The sequence below is a fragment of the Cygnus olor genome, chromosome 8 (assembly GCF_009769625.2).
Source record: "Cygnus olor isolate bCygOlo1 chromosome 8, bCygOlo1.pri.v2, whole genome shotgun sequence".
NCBI lineage: Eukaryota > Metazoa > Chordata > Aves > Anseriformes > Anatidae > Cygnus > Cygnus olor.
The window spans coordinates 2991049-3011764 of record NC_049176.1 but is presented as its reverse complement, the minus strand read 5'-3'; the positions used below and the strand labels follow the sequence as shown (position 1 = coordinate 3011764).

The window sequence follows — 20716 nt, the reverse complement described above, 5'->3', positions numbered from 1 at the left end:
CAATTCTGATTTTTTCTTTGAAGCTCTATTCAATTCTGACTACGACATAAAGAAGCACGAAAGTCTATTAACTCAAAGAACATTATAAAAGATGGGAAAACAGAGTATGGTACATTACACATGTGTGTTTTGTATACCCTCCATAGCTGACAGGAAAGAATAAATTCCATAGACTTTGCTTATTTTACTGAATTACAGATGTGAAATATGCTGACGAATGATAATGAGGAAATGGGGGAGGTGAGTCCTGGATTTACAGAAATGTTGATTCTTACAAGTCTCTTGAAATAGTCAGCTGGTAATTATGAACGCTGGATTTGCATTAAGCCAGGCCTTAATTTCAGGTAACACACCTATAAAAATGTGTTGATGGAATTGTAGGAGAGTACATTTGTATGGTACTGCCCTTTGTAATTCACGTATTTTTGGTGATATAATTATTTCAGCCACCAGGTGGATGCACAGCTATCAGCCTGTTCTGCCCTCAGCCAGGCTGCTGCTACAGAGCTGCCTAGGCAGAGATTTTTCAGTAAGCAGCCAATGCCTTCCCCCTTTCAAACTCTCCAACCTATTTCAGAAGTCAGTTATTTTTCCTCAGTCCATTTTGTGAATATGCTGTAGGTATTTCCCACCATCAAGTGAGCTTTTTGGGAAGCGCAATGCTGCTCTATTGCACACTTTTCCTTTGATCTCAAGCAGAAATCTGATTTTGTAAAGTTAAGTAAGCTTTCTTTTTTTTTCCACTATGCTGCACTGCAGTATTAAAAAAAAATGCAAAGAATAAAAGCTAGGCATCATGGGATTTTCTCCTTCTTTCTGATATACCACCTTCCCAGTAGCCCTTTCCAGGAGTGGAATCTACACAGTTGTTGCTGTTTGGTTACATTAACATATTCAATACCTGCACTTGTATTTAGGGTAGTAGAAGTCTGAAAGAAGTTTGAACACTGAGACTGAGCTCAGGTCTGAGCTGCATTCAGCCCTTTCTTTTGCTGTTTTGGGTATATAATTTAGTAATAAAATACAATATATGATGCAGTAATGGCAGTTAATTCTTATCTTGTCCAGACAGGGAAGTGGAGTATGTTAGTTGTATTTCAATTGTATAGCAATGCTTCTTACAGCACAGCTTATGCATCACTCTCTTCAGCCTCTTCTATAGCCCCTGCATGGTATTGGTTAAAGCTCTGAATTTATGCTTCATAAAGAACATTATGTTGAGATTTCATTTTAATTTAAAGCAAAAAAAAAAAAAAAAAGGAAAAAAATGAACACATGAGCACATGCGTGTTGTGCCACTGTATCCATAGCATGAAAGAGAAGGCAGGCTTGTCAGGTCTGTCAGTTCAGACAGAGTGGATCACTGTTTTGCTTTTTGGTGGACTTCTAGGGGTTATCTTTGTTCCCTAGATCCCACTGTCGGCATTGGTGAACCAGATCTAGTGCGCAGTTGTTCATTACTGTCTGTAAGGCTTGCTGGCTGTGGTTTAATATGCATAGATCTGTTCAGAATGATGTTTCCAAGTGCATATCCTTCCAAATGGCAAGACATAAAAACAAAAAAATTCCAACCATTTCATGGAATGAATTATCTCTGTGCCAGTTCTCTTCTTTGGGATCAAGATAATAAAAACACTAACCCCAAACATACAATTGATTTATTTAAAGCAGCCTTCCTACATTCATGCAAGCTTCTGAAAGAAATGTTTCATTATTCAGCTACAAATGAAGTTTACAGCTAATATTTATCACCTGAAATACAAATGGGAGTATATAGGTTGAAATGATGAACAGGCATTTCACCTCTTTTTAAAAATACTTCCTTCTTTTTGCACTTTAGTTTTGATAGGCCATTATAGTAACACCCACAAAGTCCTTAGGATTGCTGTTACAAGCATTTAGAGGTAATGAATCCTTTCTGCTGAATACATCTAGTAAAGAAGACTATGATGAGAAAGTAAATTAGAAGAAATAGAACAAACAGTAATTGGCCATGAACTGTGAAATGAGAGAAAAGAATTGGTGCAGCAAGAAGACGAGGTGATGTTAATGATAACAATGACTCACTAGATAATGAAGGGGAATTATCTGGTCATTATTTGACAGATATGAAAGGTATATGGAGGATGGAAGGGTAAAGATAGAGTAATAGGCTTCAGTTTATTTGAAACCATGGAGTTGCATAACGGTTAACCTGTGAAACTGTCTAGTTTTCATTTCATGGATTGTTTACCTTCTTGTAGCCAGCACATCTGTTTTTGTTCATTGGCATCTTTCTTTTGGATCTTGATCTAAATTGTGTTCTCATTCTATGTGAACTTTTTGTTCAATATAATGCCATCAGCTTCAGTATACTGGCAGCCCACTGCATGGTGGATGCTTTGTCTCCCAGATATTTTTCAAGTCTTCTTGTACATAAACTGGCCCCAGGCTGAAATTCTCTGTGTAAAGGTACAATCCAGTATCCTTTGAAACTGGTGGATTAGACCTCTGTTGCAGACAAGGAAAAGGAAAAAAAAAAAAAAAAAAAGATGGAGATATGTATGGAAGAAGATGTAGGCATGGGAATGAAGGAAATGAATGCCCTCATCCAGTGGTGACATGACCATGACTACAGGAAATGATCATGACTCATAGTTTCCATTTATATGGGAGAAAAAAAGATTATATGTATATATATATATATGGAATTTATACTTACATATTTTATATATATATATGGCTATTTTACAGGAATTCATAGTCTATCCACATAAAAAAAAAGTTAAAATTTCATCAGCCTGTTTTCTGTTCTGTGCTTTTGGATTATTGCAGATGACTGCAGGACATATCCTTTGTATTGTAACTTCCATCCATACATCAGGTTACCAACAATAACACGTCACCGAAAATATACGTGGTTTTGTTTACTTTTATGAATATTAAAATCTATCTCACAACTATGTGTATTCATGTAAGACTGTAAAGCCCTCCAGATGTTTTAAGAATACTGTAAGCCTACCTCTTCATTAACTAATTATTTTTAATTGCAATGCGAGTTTTTATTTTTACTTAAAGAACACTGGCTTTTTACTAAATAATACTATTGCTGATTTTTCAAACTTTGAGGATGTGGCCTAGATCCAGCCTTATTTTCTTCTTTAAGAGCAGGTCATAGAAGTAGGCCACATCAGATTGGGCTCCCAGTGCGGAGGGGGAAAATATGTGATGGTATTTTTTGAGGAATGCTAGCAGTGCCACTTGTACTGTTGAGTTTATTTCTGTAGAAACAGGCACTGTAGCAGGTGACCTTCCTCAAAGTTGTAAATTCAGACTCAACCAATTTTCAAGAGCAGACAGGGGTCTGCATTTGAAAGAAGTCATGCAATGCTTAGCTTCCTGACATCACTGCAACTCGCTATGCTATATAAAAAATCTCAGAGGTGATAGAACTTGCTGGTATATATGGTGTTTGCCTTCTACTGAGAAGGACATTTCTGAATTGCCAACCTGGCATTTCACTTTTTTATAAGGGGGACTGGAGCAACTGAGACAAACTCCTTCAGGTTCCTTTTCTTCTCCCAGCTGAGATATCAAAATATCCATGTAGTCTAAAAATTTTGAAGAGTCTCAAGTACTTATATAGCAAAGATAAAGAGGTGTTTGTGGTGAATCTAATTTCTTTCATAGTTTTGAAATGAGATAAAGTAGATATTTTGAGTATTTTAGGTTGCTGACAATTTAAAGCTGACAGTGTTTGCTGTATATGATATATATAATGTCATATTAATGTAACTTATTTCCTCTTGAGGGGTAGTGACCACTGAGAATTTTCATGTGTACATGACTCAGAAATGACCAATTTGGAGTTTTGGAGTTTTTTTTTTTCCTTGTTTTTGTTTTTGTTTGGTTTTTAATTTAATGTGCTGAACTGATATAACACAGGCCTTGCTTCTTGGGTCTTGAATATGTGTCAGGGACATACAGGATGGAAAGGCAGATATGCATCACTTATTGTTGTTTCTTTTCCCAGTCAGAGGGTTGGCAGGCAAGCCAAATGGTTATGTCTATAAATCTAATATAGAGTTTCTGCAAAAATAATGACATGTAAATTGACTCAAAAATATGTAGTCTGCTGAAAGTCATTACAAAGATTTTAAAAGGTAAGGAAGTAAGACTTTGTACTCTGGGGTCCTTATGCCTACATTTTATATGAGCTAGATTAATTACACAGAAGATGCAAATGCTGTCAATAATGCATTATGAAAATCCACTCTTGAGCTTAAAAATTCATGTATGAACCCTGGGGCATTGACTTGAAAAGGTTTAACCCGTAATGACAACTCTGAACAAATTAATAATAAAATAATAATAATATTGAGCTTTGTTTGAGGTGAAAAGATAAATTTATACTAAAATCCAAAATGTGTAAAATGAATAGCCATTAAAAATCATGAAGTAACACCTATATTGTGGACCTTTCTGTCAGATTGCATAAAACAAAAATCCAATAACATTTTAGAGAAAATAATGCTAAGAGAGCTGCCAACGTTATTTTACTTATTAGGTAACTAAGCTAGAGCAATTACAAAATCATTAAACATGAATTTGCTATAACAGTTATTCTAATTTGTGGGGCTTCACTGACTGCATTGAAGTTATTTCAGATTATGCTTGAATAAACTACTTCTTAATTTGGACATTGATATCTGATTTGATTCTTAAAAGATCAAATACTGTATTCTGTTTGCAACATGGAAGACAGGTTTAGACAAAGCAGCTACATCTAATGAGGCAAACATTTGAACCAGACTTTCTAATGTACCCTATTCTGACCTTGTCTAATTTTGCTTTTTGCTTCCTGAGAGTGGTGATAACTTTTACTACAAAAAAGCCCCAACATTGCAGCTTGCAGTCATAAGCCACTACATGCGCTATGAATTTTTGCCAAGGTTCTTCATGGCAAAAGTACCCTGGTTTAATCCATGGATTTATAGAGGCTTACATTGCTTCAAGTTACAGTAAGGAATGAAAAAAAGAAATGTAATGTAGGGTGGAGGAGGAGGAGAGGAAGGGTTAAAATGTAAGAGGGGACGTGGTTCTAATACTTGAACTCATACTGTGTTTATTGATGCCAGACAAACTGCTCCTTGAATGCCTTTATTTTGAAAGAGTAATAATTTTCAGACTAAAGGTGAGGATTTTTTAATAAACTAGTCAGCCCAATTTTTAACTAGGAAATCTAACAATAGTATGATAGAATATATCCATATCTGGGCTAGTATTAACCTAGCTCTGTATACAGACTTCATCATGTGTTGAAAAACTCTCTTGCGGTCAACAGATACTCTCTTGAGCAAATACTTGCACTGAAAGTTCATTTTCAGCTTTTCCCAACATCCAAAAGGAGATGTGGAGAAGAATGGGAGGAGGAATAACAGAGAAAACTCTAATCCTTGAAAATTATTCCTTAGTGCTGACTCTGGAAACAAACTGTGAGATGGGTTTTTCATTTTTATAGCAGTCATCACACTCTCAGCCTTGTCTCTGCTTGGCTGCACCCTTCGACAATAGTATAGATGCTTTAATGCATGCCAGTCTTTCAAACGCAATGGGATTTGTAATACTCAGTGGTAGATGTTATTTCACTATGACTAAATCATAAGAGTGTCCAAGTCCTGATGGGGACTGTCAGACTTCTGTGATGGAGTGACAAGCATAGCTTGAGAACTCAAAGCCACTATGAAAAATTTAGGTTTGCAACCTTGCAAATGTAGACACTGAATAACTCTATAAAATTAATTTGGATTCCTATTAAGAAAATTCCTGTTGACAAAAAATGTTGTTGAGCTAACTGGTTCTTGAGTTCACAGATTTATCCAAAATTCCTTTCAAAAGTTTTGTTTGACTTCAATGGACTTTGAATCAGTCACTCTTTGACATTTTACATACTGATGTTTCAATTTGAAATTTTCCAGCTAATCTCTCAATGCTTCTTTTCATGGTTTAATTCTTACAGTTGGAATTGTTAGGGTTAATTTAGCACATTGAAATTATCAGGAATCATGAGTCAAACCCAGAGTAAGAATGGGATCATGTTTTTAAAAGACCAAACTCCCACTCTGTTAGTTGACCAACATAAAGTCATTTGAGCAAAACAAACATTTTGTACTTTTGAATTGTAATGTTAGATGTATCTTTTTCATGTATTGGCTTTAGTAATTTCCAAATTCCATCTGAAAGAAATGACAAATAGTTTTGTTTTTCCAGGTGACAATTTCTTCATTGTTTATAATTTGAAAACATGAGTACTTTGTGTATGAAAGAGAATTAAGATTTCTTTCTCTAAAATGTAGTGGCATCTTTAAAAGCTTCAAGAAAGTTGAAAACAGAAATGATCATAGGGCTGAAAGACCCTTTAAACATACCAAGCCTTATAGCTCTTCTTGTTTATTATATGCATATTATGTGTATAGTGGTATATAATCTTTCTTTAACTCACCAATGTCCTGCAAGTATGCTACTCCAGTGCTTTGAAGGTGCAGCATTCTATAAACATTACTGTGTGCAATTCCTCTGCTTTTGTATGTGGCAGTGTGCTCATGTGAGACACTGTGCCCTCTGTGATTTCAGATGGGCTTGATTTGTGTGAAGCTATCAGTGTCAGAGATTACAGTTTCTACTGTGTCTGTGTTTCTAGGGTCTATCTAGAACAAGTCTAGAGATACAGAGGAGTTTTTCACCATGATCCTCAAGGGTAGACATATTTAGGTAGTTACCTTGGTAGGTATTTAGCTTTCACTGTTTTGGAGGAGTATCTAAACATTATGATCTCTTCAGCTTGGGAGGAATAGGGCAAATAGGATAGCCTTTCTGCCACTGCTGTGTAGGGATGGATATTGTGGAAAAGCTCTCTAATATTGATGCCAGAGTGAAACTGTGGGTGAAGTGAGGAAATAAGCTCAAGATTGGTGCTAAAATTAGCAAATGTGGGATGGAGATGTCAAGTCTGGAGTTGTTGTACTTCTCTGTAGATAATTCAATCCTGATGAAATGTCTTCTGTCTGAAAATAGTTAACTGAATATTTTATAGCAGTAGACTAACCTAATCAGAAATAGAGAGGCTTGTTTATTCATTTGTGGTAGGCGACTCTATACTACTTATGAATGGGTTTATCTGTAGCCTGAAACCACAGTATCTTGGCTTTTAATGAAAAGTATCCTGAATAGTTTTCAGCCTTTTGACTGTCTCAGAAGGAGCTTAGAAACACAAGACAGAAGAGCTGCTAATACAGGTGAAAAAACAGGTGTGATTGTACAGTTATGTAAAATTGACTCAAGTTATTATCTCTTATGCTAAGGTGGAAATTAATGCAGTGCAGACCAAGCTTGGGGATGTCGTGTAACCAGGTGGCACTAAATAGATACTGGAAGACTTGTTCACCTTCCTCCCCCCAGCCTCCATATGGGGCCATTAAGACAATTGAAGAGAGCCATGCCAGGAGCTATATTTTACAGCCAGAGATACTAACAGAGTAAAACTTCTGTTATCGGAGAACTGTATTTTCAATAATTTCAATAACCTTACATGGAAGTCCAGGACTGACACCTAAATGTGAGATTATCTTTGGAATGGGGAACTTGAAGCATAGAGATAAATTAGATTTTGAACTGTATATGAAAAAATGGATAGGAAATCTATTTTAGCTTTGATGATGATGATGTTTTCCCTCACTTTCAAATAAACCTTACTGTAAATCTACATGAAACAAGTCCTATTATGAGTTTAAAACTGTATTTAAGAAATAATTGGATAGCTTCTTCTCTCTTCAATAAAGAGAGGTGATTTAATTCCTATACAAATCCTCTGGCAGACTGCTGTGGCAAAATCAAGCATGTCAATTTAACATATGGCTGAGGTATTCCTCTGCTTTTGCCTGTACAAAGCCCTCTACACTCCTCTACACTTCCCCGTGATAGTGTCAATGTAAACAAGAGCAGAATAAAACTCATGCTTGATTTAATAGGAAAAGCTGAATTGCTTACAGGATTTTTCCTGTCTCTCCTTCCCCACCGCCCTGCTAGTAAATTTAAGGGATTTGCATAAAAGTAGCCTCATCAGTGATAGTGAAATAAGGTACTCTGAGCTTTTCTATATTGCTGGAAGAAGGAATCATTGAAGCAGACATAGGAAGAAGCTCTTTGCACTGGAAAACAAAATAAAACTGCAAAAGTTAATACTGAATAAAAGACAGAACTAAGTAGTTATGGGCTATAATAAGGCATTCAAGAACAGGTCTCTGTCAGAAGTAAAATTACAGACTTTTGATCATATATATGTTGGTATAATTATGTAAGAATTTCCATAGATTGAAGTGCTGTAACTTGCATGCATAAATATTTAGTCCATTCAGCTCCTAGTGGAGTGAAGCATTTTCAATGTTCTAGCATTTTTACTGTGAAGATAGTGCTGATATGATTTTTTTTTTAAGGCACACAATATCATTACAGATTAATAGATTTGCTGATATCCGTTTCAGAAACATTCAAAATGTAATGACCCACTTCTTTTTGGATTCCAAGGTGGAGATTCTCTTTCCTGTTTGCAGTCATAGTGTTCCTTCAGTTTTGGTTCCATCTTATGTGGGATTAATAAAAACTTTTTTTCAGTCTTCTGTTCAACGTTATTATCATTACTGGAGACAGTGTGTTCCTTCAGTTTTTTGGTCACACTTATTTTTAGTATTCACTGCACAAGTGAGCCAGTATGTCTTTTTATCCTTGTTATGTTACATTGACCTGGAGAAAATCCATTTTGCAACTGAATTTCCTTTGCAGTGCCTGCCTGAACACTGGAACTTGGACTTCACTCTCTTTTTTCCTTCCCACCAAGTGATTTTCTGTACAAATATTTCCTTTTCTGCATTCTCGCTGAGCCAGTTACCAACCAGTTGGCCCATTTCCTCCATCACTCAGCTGTGTATCCTTTGTTGTTCTGGGATGCCATGGGTTACCTGTGCTTGCCATCTGTCATCATGTTTCTTTCACAAGGTAAAGTACAAGCTAATATGTGCTTTGCAGGTTTCCCATGCAGGCAACTATATTGTCTCCACTGCTCTTGACTAGCATTGCCTCAATAGAAGTCTCTCTCTCTGTTTCTAGTCCGTAACCTTTAAAGATAAGGGAGCAAAAATGGACCAGAGTCTGCTTAAAAATGTCCCTGCAAAAACTCCTGTTGCTGAATTCATGGTACCCAACACAGGGAATCTTAGGAATCCATCTTCTGTTGTCAGGTTACATATTATTTCATTTCAAACTGATTTCCCCACAAATATGGAACAGGAACTACTAAAATGTGAAGGGAGGAAATCCTGGAACATACGTTTATTTTCTTCACTGAATCTTGTTCCCATTCCCATTTCAGTGGCTTTAGATCAGGCCCTATTGCTAATTTCTGTTCCATTCAGTTTCCCTGGCAACATTTTATTTTTAGCATCATTATTCTTCAAAGATCTGGCATGAAGGGTTCATTTTGAATGTGAATTATTATAATTTTATTTTAAAACTTTCATTTCAAGGGGAAAAAAAAGGAAAAAAAAAACAAAACTGTAAGTTGTCCCACAAAATATCTATAAATATCAGGGTATTTTTTTTCATGGCTTCAATGGAAGATTTTTGGGAGACAGATTGTTATGCATTAATGTATTTTTAAATCTCTTAAAAATCATTATCTTTTTGTACACTAGAGGTGTTCTGATTTTTTGGATCTGCTATTATACCAGGTCCTAAATTATCTGCAACACAGTGATTCTAAAAATAATTGGTCTCATTGAAAAGGAGGAATACTTCTCTTATTCATCTTCAGCACTAATCACCATTCCTCCCTGCAAATTGGCAGGACAAAAGTAAAGAAGTTGTGGAGATTGTATCTGTTTCCATTTCTAGGCTCTATTTAATGTCATTTACTTGTATGACCACCTGAGTACCTTGCTTAAAAATTTCTTCAGTCTCCATAAGGAGCGAGACTAGCTGATATTCTTAGTTGTGAGACTCCAGCAATCATTACACAGCGGGATTCTAGTAGAAGGTTGCTGATTTAATTTTTTTTTCTCCAATATTATCTGCTTGTCCATTTCAAGTTAACACAGTGACTCTGACTGAAGAACAGTTGGTAAAAAAAAATTACCAAGAGTAGCAGTTGGTAAGAACTTTTATTCTTCACATATTGATTTAGTTATTTAATTATAATTCATTTTAATCCTTTCTCTCAACTGAGACAGTGGCTACCCTCCATGATAAAAAGCAGTGCTTAAGAGCTTGTGCTGAATGTAGTGGGAATGAAAATAACTCTGCTGCACACTAATGGGATGGAAAAAAAAAAAAAAGTCCTAGGTCAATATGATACTTAGAGTTCAGTACAGTTCCGTCACTGAAAAAGAGGAAAATGAAAATTGACATTTAAAAGCTTTCAGTACTTTTCAAGGTAGTTTGGATTTAGAGTGATATTTGCCCATTAACAGATCAAGGACTTTCTGATTATGTCTTTCAGTCAAGTTGCAGAGGAAAGATGATATGTCAGAATTTATCTGCAGATGAATAATTATTTATCCTCTTATGTAGGCTCATATAGTATTTGTCAAGCAAGTTACCTCCTAGGGAGGGATTATACTGTGAGTACTGCATGGTGTGATGAAAGCCTTACCATACCTCAGGCTTTGTAATTTCTTTTATCTGAAATAATTGCCGTAATAAGATATAAAGACTAAAAAGCTCTTACAGTTTTAACTGAAAGTCCTGTGCTATTCAGAAGATGCCTGGGCTACAAGCAGATGCTTCCTTTTTTTTTCTGGTAATCGTGAAATCAAGTCTCTTCTATAAATGAAAAAGAACCCCTCATTTTCCCTGTTGCTAGGGAAATGGTAAGAGAGAAATAATCTTCCCTCTTCCTTGAAGAAATGACCAATTCTTATCATAAGATGTGTCATTCTCAGTATTTTTCAGCTCTGTAGCTTCATCTGGCCAAACAATCTCAACCAAGTCTGAGATAAGATAGTCTGTCAAGACTTAGATGCTAATTGATCCAATAAGATCTCATCACTGTCTCTCAGGAGGTTAAGTAAAATGATGAGAAAGTGGCTACTTACAGCCATTGGCCTATCTTAGCTGCCATACCTAAGAGCAGTGTTAATGGGAGTTGATGGATTGCTTTCTGCCAAATTTTCTTGTTCTCTTCACACTGTCACTCCCTGCCCTCCCCCCCCCCCCCCCCCCCCCCCCCCCCCCCCCCCTTTCCTTATAGTAGGCAGGAATGAAAGGCTTTCTAAACGAAGGAATTAGTGGAGCTCACGTAGTACAAAGGTTCATACAAATTCCCCGTCGGTCAATTGGATTTGATGCGCAAGACAGACTGACTGCTAAGACAGAGGGTTAGGACATTTCCTAGGTTCCAGCTAGAACATTTCTGATGTCAAAGTTTTGAATTTTAACACTAAGAGGAGAGTCAAAAGTGCTACTGTTTGCATTTGTTAGTATAGGTTACTAATTAGCCCTGCTTACATTGATGGTTTTATTAGTGTTGATTATTTGATCTGGTTTAGAGGACACTGTTGTGTTTTGAAAGCTACATCTGATGGTGCTGTGCAATATTTGTGCTTCCCTTCTGTAGTATCTTTTTGTCCTTTATTCTCTTAGTGGGGAAGGAAGAGAGAGAATGGAGAGCGTTAAAAATAACTACCTTGAAACAGTATCAGCTTGCTGGAATCGGCTCTGGTGGGGCCGCACCTCGAGTACTGTGTTCAGTTTTGGGCCCCTTGCTACAAGAAGGACATGGGAGTGCTCGAGCAAGTCCAGAGAAGGGCAACGAAGCTAGTGAGGGGTCTGGAGAACAAGTCTTACGAGGAGCGGCTCAGGGAGCTGGGATTGTTCAGCCTGGAGAAGAGGAGGCTCAGGGGCGACCTTATCGCACTCTACAGGTACCTTAAAGGAGGCTGTAGTGAGGTGGGGGTTGGTCTCTTCTCCCACGTGCCTGGTGACAGGACGAGGGGGAATGGGCTAACATTACGCCAAGGGAGGTTTTGGTTGGATATTAGGAAGAACTTCTTTACTGAAAGGGTTGTTAGGCATTGGAATAGGCTGCCCAGGGAAGTGGTTGAGTCACCATCCCTGGGGGTCTTTAAGAGACGTTTAGATGTTGAACTTAGTGATATGGTTTAGTGGAGGACTTGTTAGTGTTAGGTCAGAGGTTGGACTGGGTGATCTTGGAGGTCTCTTCCAACCTAGATGATTCTGTGATTCTGTGGAAATCTCTGTCAGTCAGCTTTTGTTTCTGTAGTTGTAGGGGCATAAAACTACTAGTGATTTACATTGTCAATACAATAGGGCTCACTGTCTGAGTCAGCTGAGGTATAGAAGTTTTTCTTGGGTTATGCACTACTTCTGTGCTGTCCTGACTGCTAGCACATAGATGCTTGGCACACGATAGCCTCTAGGATCACTATGTATGACTATACATAGAGACATGTAACTGTGGTCATTTATATAGGTTACAATCACTATTTTTCCTCACTGTGTAATGACAAACACAGGGAGACCTTGTCCTTCTTGCAATAAAATTGCAAATCCAGAACTGCAATGGACTATTATTTTTTTTCCATGCAGTCACTGCTATGAGTGCAAAATGGAGATAAAACACCAGATTTGGAGTGGTAGTGGTAGAGGCTCACTTTATGCTAGCATAGCTGATATAACTGTAGTGAAAGGGAGGATCTGCCCCACAATGAAAAATTAACTGGCTGCTTAGGCTGCAGAGCTTTTCTCAGCTGAGGAAAGGCAGGCTTTGGTGTATGCCATGGAGTAGCCTCTGTGCTGCGGGGCTCTTTTACCTACCACGGCCAATTCCAGCTTGTGTAGTGCCATACTGTCTCACATCCGCCTCATTGCAGCATGCCTGGAATGAGTAACCCTAAGATGACATACAGTTCAATTTTGTGTGTACCAGAACAAGGTTGATAATTCTTAATACAGAATTCCTATAAAAGAGCTGTACCATGACATCACCTAATACAAGCAGAGTAATGATACGCCACTGCAAATTACAGCAGTGAAACACATAGGAGCAATGTTATGCACTTTACCAGACTGTATCCTGTCTTGATTTTCCTATTCAGTACAGATTTTCTTAAAATGTAACTCTCTCTTGCTTAATTTTGCTTTCTTTCCTGTTCTGACTTCTATCTAGATTTCTTTCTTAATGTAGAACACAGATTGTCTTCTCATACTTCTGTCAACATTGGCTTGTTTTTTTCCCTTCTTTCACTCCTTTCCTGCTGCCTTTCTTTTCACTCTGGCTGGTAGATGCAGGACAAAGCTAACCCCATCTTGTTGCAGGACCTTCAGAGAAGCACTCCTGGCCCAGCCATTACTAAGTACACACTTTTGAGGCCTTACAGTGTCCCCATGAGCATAAAGAGGAGCTTACCCGGACTCTCCCAGGCTCTTGCTCTCCTTCCTAGGGTCTCTCTGACCCACACCTGGGGCATCTGTGTCTGTAGCTTTCCCAGGATACCAATACATGTCCCAGACAGTGGGACATCAGAACCTTGGCCCCAAGGCCACAGGCTTCACACAACTTCATTCAAGGTGTCCTTTTGCTTGGGCAGATGACCTGCTGTCCCACAGGCATCTGTTGCTGTCCAGAGAGGTCTCTCATGAAACTGGCTACTGATATAATATAGTGTGACCAGGACCTTCCCCAGCCCTGACCACAAGCAGCGTGCTTCTTCAGTAACCACAGAAGGAGCAGTATCACAACTCTACATGTACTTCCTTTCCTCTCAGAGGAAAACAAATGTTTTCCCAACGCTTTTGCCTGAGGGTCCCTGGTCTTATTTTGTTATGAAAGTTTGAGGACATGGATAGCCAAGTGACCCAGATCTGCACCACAACTTGGGATGACACCATTTGACCCCAGCATGCTCTCACTGGGAGCACAGTGTGGGTGTACATGATGCTCTTGTACTCCTCAGCAGTGTGGTGCCTGGCTGGCGCCAGTGGTCCCATCAGCTGCCTGGTCCCTCTGCCACCCTGGCCAAGACAGCTCACCCTGCTGGAAAGGCGCATTACTACAAAACACAGCCTGCACAAAGGCATGCATACACATGGGAAAGCTTATCAGTGTCAGTTTGCTTTTCTGCTGTGTATTGCAGAGATGCTGCTGGTGATCTTCACTATGCCATTGGCAGTATCTGTGCATGCATCAGCTAAAGTAGTGTCTTCCATCCCTGGCATTTAGGGCCCTGCTGTGCCCAGTTTCAGGGTGTTTCAGGATTGGCTCTGAGACAGTGTTTTCTGTTGCATACCTTTTGTGGTTTATAGATAAGACAGTATTTTGAACAGCAGGCTGCTACTTGTAATGGTCTTCACTGCTGGCAGCAATAGGGTGTTTGTCACCCAGTGACTGTGTCCTGTATACTACCTCCTTCTCTTGGGGAGAGCTCTTCCTCTTGGGTTGCTCCTGACACCTGTCCTGTTCTAATTCACATATCCAAGTGGGGCCTCACCATGTCCGGCACCTCTACCCAACACTAGCAAGATGCTTTAAAAGCATTAGGGGCATAGCACTGTAGTTGGTCCTCCAAAATGATCTAGAAAATGTATTCTGACATGGCATGAAGTTCCCAATTCACTTTTTTTTTTTTTTCCACAACGTTTTTTTTTCAGATAGAGACACTCTTGTCTGAAGACTGTTCCTCATGATTTCTTATTACTATGCTAGGTTTTGAGGCTTCCCACTGACGACCACTTTGATGTGTCCTGAGGAACCTAATATTGAAAAATAATTTTGCAGGGGAATAGGACTCTGTTTCACTATAGATGAGATGACTGAACATCAATGAATAATTTTATCTTTATTTTCATGATGTTAGCACAATAAACACAATAGCATTGATTTGTACTTATTTAACAAAATACATTTATAGCAATTTACAAATTCTTTTCCATTTTAAAACATTGCATAACATTTTATTAAACACAATACTTTATATAGAGTTCTCATTTAAAAACATATTTTATTTTTGAGTATTTTCTTTTTCAGTAAAGCACAGCCTAACAAAGAAATTCGTGCCTGTTAGCAAGTAAGAAAATCAGAACACTAAGAAGATGTCACCTGTAAATTTGTTTAATTTTAAATTAAGGTATCAGTGGAACGTAAACAAAGAGTAATTTTACAAAAGGCTCCTTATCAAATATACATGCAGAGGTCTGAGTTCCAATGTATATATTATTACATTTCTGCTCTCTAACGTAATGTAATTTGATAAGCCATTATTAAAAACAGTAGCCTTTGGCACTTTGAGTAAAAAAGAATATATCAATATTTATGTAAAGAACACAATTTCAATGATTACACAAGAGCTTTAAAATCTTTTGTTAAGAAATAGGAAACCTTAGGAAAAATATCACACTGCACTTGAAATAGTGCAGCAAGTTTTAGAGTAATAAAAGCAACACGTGTGCCAATATATATCTGAGTAAAACCAAGGAATAGAGAACAAACACTCCCACCAGGAAACCTGCAGTTTCCAAAACAGCTAAATTGCCAGAGGGAATATTTTCTAATCTATGTTTTATTGCCATTATTCTCCATTTCAATTTTCTGTTATTTCCAGGTTCATCTCCTTATGTTCTTTTGCCCTGCACTTACAAACTAACAAATGATTGTTTTATTTCCCTGCATTGATAGGCCAACAATGATTGTGTCTTACCCATTCCTTTTAAAGCTAATCTTACCTTCTTTATCATTTACCTAGACTAAAGTAACTCCAAAGGTGTTTTTTTCATTACACTCTAAGTGTTTGTAATTCCTAGGAACCTTGTACAAAATTTGGTATTAAATACCAAGGTCTAAAGATATATTGTTTTAAAAAGAGAGAAAAAAACAAAACAAAACAACCCCCCCCCCCAAAAAAAAAAAACAAATCCTGATTTGTATACTAGAGTCTGAGAACACCTTTCCAAAAAAATTACTCTTTTTGTTTGTCTGTTTGTTTCCTCGGCACCTCTGATTATCTGTCCCAGCTATTGTACCTTAAAGTGTGCCTTCAACATACATAACCAGTGAAGTTGCAGGGTACTATCTCCTTACGTGTAACCTGCAGAATACTTCCACCCAATTATCACATGCATGCTGGGGTCTTTGTCTATTACTAGCAGGAAAAGGGTGGGCATTTCCTTAAGGGACAATATTTTTCACAGCACTAGGTGATGGGCAGGTGGGGGAAGCATTACTAGATAGGGTTGGTGGTTGGCTGACAACCCTCAGATAAGCTTGGAGCACTGGGGTATATGGGAAAGTATATAAAGCTTTCTATTGACTATGAATCCCTTCTGCTATGCAGATTAGCAAATACCATCCTCCTACTTCTGCAATTTCTCAGGCTTGGTGTTGGGTTTGGGATTTTGGTTTGGTGTTTTTTTGTTTGTTTGTTTGTTTTTGTTGTGTTTTTTTTTTTTTTGGTCTGCATGTGTGTTGTGCTATTTATCTTCCTGGGATGGGACAATTCTTCCTTCTACCTCCTAGTTGGCTGAAGCAGGGTGGGCTTTTCCTTAGAGATCTGCGGGTTAGGGTCTGTAGACAGGTTCTGACTATGTAGTATATATCTTGTTGCCTGGTACCCCAAATCAGAAGAAGTTTTAGAGCAAAACACTCTACTAAATAAGCCAGGTAACAGAACTGATCTGTTACCTACTGCTTATTCAGTGAGGGGACTGCAAAGTCATTCCTTCCCTTCCTGGCAGCAGAGCAGGCACATATTTGGTATTAGTTCTTCAGGTTGAAAATCTAGGAGAGAATGACGAGCTGCACTGGATGAGCATTGCCCATGGCTTCCTCCATGGTTTGTTATTTAGGTCAGAGCCAAATTGAATGATGCTTTTCTTCTTGCATGCCCAGGATGTGCTATGCATATTCATTTCAGAGCACGACTGTTCAACAATTTTGGGCAATGGAGGTCTTTAGCAGGCAAGTTTTCTTTCTTTACATCCCAAGCTTAATTTACTAAAATAATCTGTGTTCTCTCAGGTGCCGAGACCCTCCATATTCTTAAGTGGCAGTGGTAGGGGGAAAAATATAATCCTTAAAAAGGCTCTGGATGGTGTGTCATAGAACCTGAACAGTAGTGGTGGCACAACGCAACACTAATGTAGTGATTTGCAATACCAAGGCATTCCATTTTTAAAACAAAGTTTAAATCCCCTAAATGATGGTGAGTGGGGTGAAACTTGTGATTGTTCTTGTGGCATGCTAAGCAAGTGTGCTAAATGACTGCTTTGAATTGTGAGCTATGATATTAATTACTGTCTCCCTTGAAGCTGATCAGGATACTGGTGGTTTATTTTTATTTGCTCATGGCTCACCTTTCATGTCTGCACATTTTGCAGTTATTGGTGTCACACATTATAAAGTCATAAACTAACAGAAAAAATGAAAGGTTGCTGAAGGACAGAATGAGAGATTTAAAAATGCAAAATCTGAATTACTTGTAGTACTTTAAAAGACCCCTTAAAAACATAATTTTAAACAGTTCTACAAGTTAGCCCACTAAGAAGCAGCGTCTTCATTAGTAGCACCTGTTCTTAAATAAAAGTTGAGCAGTAGCAGCAAAACTATTCAAAATAGATAGGTATTCCATTCTAATGGAACATCACCCACACATTTTTTTGTTGCAGTAGACATCTTAAAGAACTACACAAAATCTTTGCAGTCTTTGAATGTGACAGATCCACTATAACAAAGCTGTAAATATTTCTTATGCTAAATGAATGCAGCCAGCATCATCATAGTATTAGCAATATTATTTTAAAGTAACTGCACATCAATATGCCATGTGTTTGTAGAGTCTAATAAGTATGCAAATTTTCAAAACATGTAAAGTTATCAGCACCATCCTGTATTAAAGATGTGGTGCAAATTCTGCAAAGGTGAATATATACCACACATACAGCATTTGCTATGAAAAAATCAGTTGATTTTGGACACAAATATAAATAAAATAAAAAGTTGGCACATTCAGGAAATAAAGTGTCTGTGTTCAAGACTATTTTTTGATTGACATCACCCTCAGATAAATGTTTCGAGTCTGAAAAAACAAGTTGCATGAAAATGTTTCACATTAGTTAGGTTCTGGCATTGTGCTTTTCCCCCCACCACATGATTTCCACAGGCTCATGCACATTGCAAACCAGCAGTGTTCAATAACAGTTGGGCTGCTGGTCAGTAATTTGGCACATCAAAGGTAAATATCAGCTCTAAACAAACAGAGCAGAACCTGTGTGAGGATGTGTTTCCTTTGTGGTGGTACGGACCAGCTGATATGTCTCCTCTCATTCTTTGTATGCTCGTGTGGGGGATGTGCCTTTATAGAAGATGTTTCTGGTGTTCTCTGGACTGCTCCCTCGTTCAGGGATTAAAATTATGTTACCTTTTCTTCGAAGTGTTGAGTCCCGGCTAGAAGAAATGGACAGGGTCTCTGAGCCAATCTCACTTCCCTCCACAGGTGTGACTCTTATTGTAGTGATTCCGTGATGGTGATGCTCACTGTTATCTATGTTGCTCCTTTTCCTGTCACCTGACCCATAACTGTCTTTTAAGGAGTCACAGCTCTCAGAGTCTCTGTTGAGATCATTTAGCTCATATGTCTGACGAAGGGTGACTTTTTCAGGACCTTTCCATTTCCATGACCCACTTCCTTCACCTTCTGATGGCATCTGAATTACAGGTCTGTTGTTTTCTGGATGGGCCTCGACTCTGACAATGCTGCTTGGCTCGTGGTCTGTCAAGGTTTTATATCTAATGGCTCCTGTACAAGTGACTGTGCTTCCCTCTGAACCCTTTGGACTGCCTTGAAGCACTCCTTGCTGCTTAGACATGGCTATTACTTGCATGATTCGTGGCTGGCTGTTGCTTCTACATGCAACACTCTTCTCAGCAGCTTTCAGCCATTTAGCTCTAGCTGAACTGCTTTTGGGAGACGTGTTCACATTTTCCTGAGTCTCTTCAGGAATATGCACTAACTGGGAAGAGCCAGGACGTGACTGAATAGAGACCCTTGGCCCACCAGAAAGACCTGAGTTGTTACAACCTGGTACACTGCCAGGTTGAATTTTCAGGTATTGGCTACTTGGGCCATGATGATCACCATTTACACCCACTCTGGAAGGCTCTGAGCTTGACCTCATTTCAATAGCTCTTGGTGGTGACTGGCCAGATTCAGTCTCTATTACTTGCAGTGACAACTTTCGGCTTTCGTTCTTATTCTTCCACTGGGAAAGCAGCTGTTTGGAGCGGGCAGAATCCATTGATGCATGAATTGTTGCATTTCGTCTTGCTGGATCTTCCAAGGATGGCGTGTTGACTCTTGGCAAAGTGTTACTGAAAGTAACCATGTTTTCCTTTCCCATTGGGCTTCGTGGTGTTATGATTTCTACATCAGCATTTGCTCTCTTGATGTTAGTCAGAGACCCAGAATCTCTGTGGTTTCTGTTCAGGATACTTTCTGAACGGTGAGAGGCAATGCCATCAGTGCTGCTTCCATTTTTACCTGGCAGGATTCTGTTGGCATCTTGACTGAGGTCTGTCAAAGACCTCAGGGGTTCTCTGTGAAAATTCTGGTGAAACACATTCTCCTCACTTGGCAAGAAGTTTCCCACCGCATACAGGCCCTGATATTTGAACAGAAGCATGAACAACTAGTTATGGAAAAATGAGACATTTTTAGGTATTTTAATTATATTCTTCTGCCTTTAAATATTGAGTGATAGAATTAGTCCAGTTTAACTGACAAGGGTATGTTACCTTTCCTAATGAGCCTATCCTTATCTTTATGCCAAATTCTGTCCTCAATCTGGTACGTAGCAGTTTCAGTAGGATAAAAAGGACACTTGTTATTTATATAACTATTTATTTCATGGCAATAAATTGTTAGGGAAAAGATTTACCCTCCTTCAGTGTTCCTCATTTTATAAAACAACAGATACAGTTAAACAAAGAATGTTTTGTTTTGAAACTATGAAAATTAATGTTCGCAGTTTTCTGGGCGAAGCTATTTAACAACTACACTACTGTCTGCTCTGATTTACTGAATCTTGTTCCAGCTCAAGTTGTTCCGTGATTCTGCCCTTTCTACTGCATAATAACCATGTAATACAATATCTACATGATAGAACAATTTATCAGCTTTGAATCAATTGCTTTTCAAGCTGTGCAGAACTGTAACAAGATTTAGTTATACAACATTTTTTTATTCAGCAGACTCATTGTAAAATGCTGTCATTTTTAAAAGATTCCACTGAGAGAATATTGTATGAAAGGCTCAAATGCCTCACTCAATCACTTAGGTTACTTGTTCTTTTCAGAGTTATTTGTAGTTTCACAATATTTTCCATCCCTTTCCTCTTATTGGTGTGTATTTTTAAGGGTAGATTTACTGACTACTGGGTTTCCAGGACAATGCACCTCTTTGATGTATGTTGTCATGCAATAGTTTAAAGGAAAACCTAACAAAGACCACGCTTGTTTGTGGATTTCAAACATGAAAACAACAGCTCCATTTATGAGAGTCTACAACAGCTTAATCATTTGAAATAATATTCTCAACATCGTGCCTTTCTTCTCACAACGCAATTGTAGGAACTGACTTTAGTAGCTCATTGGGTTTTTATTATCTACCCTGGTTGCCAT

At 38.2% G+C, this 20716-nt stretch overlaps 1 protein-coding gene and 1 long non-coding RNA gene across 2 annotated transcripts in view; one reads left to right on the top strand and one right to left on the bottom strand.

The window, feature by feature from the left end:
• Positions 1-20716, top strand: part of LOC121073666 — a 56722-nt gene that overhangs the window by 22350 nt on the left and 13656 nt on the right. The gene's annotated exons all lie outside the window — the stretch shown is intronic.
• PLPPR4 (phospholipid phosphatase related 4) overlaps positions 17220-20716 on the bottom strand; it is a 30619-nt gene continuing 27122 nt past the window's right edge. Inside the window, exon 7 of the mRNA XM_040564807.1 lies at positions 17220-19698. Coding sequence (XP_040420741.1) covers positions 18361-19698 — 1338 coding nt within the window. The 3' untranslated portion in view covers positions 17220-18360. The remainder of the gene's footprint in view (positions 19699-20716) is intronic.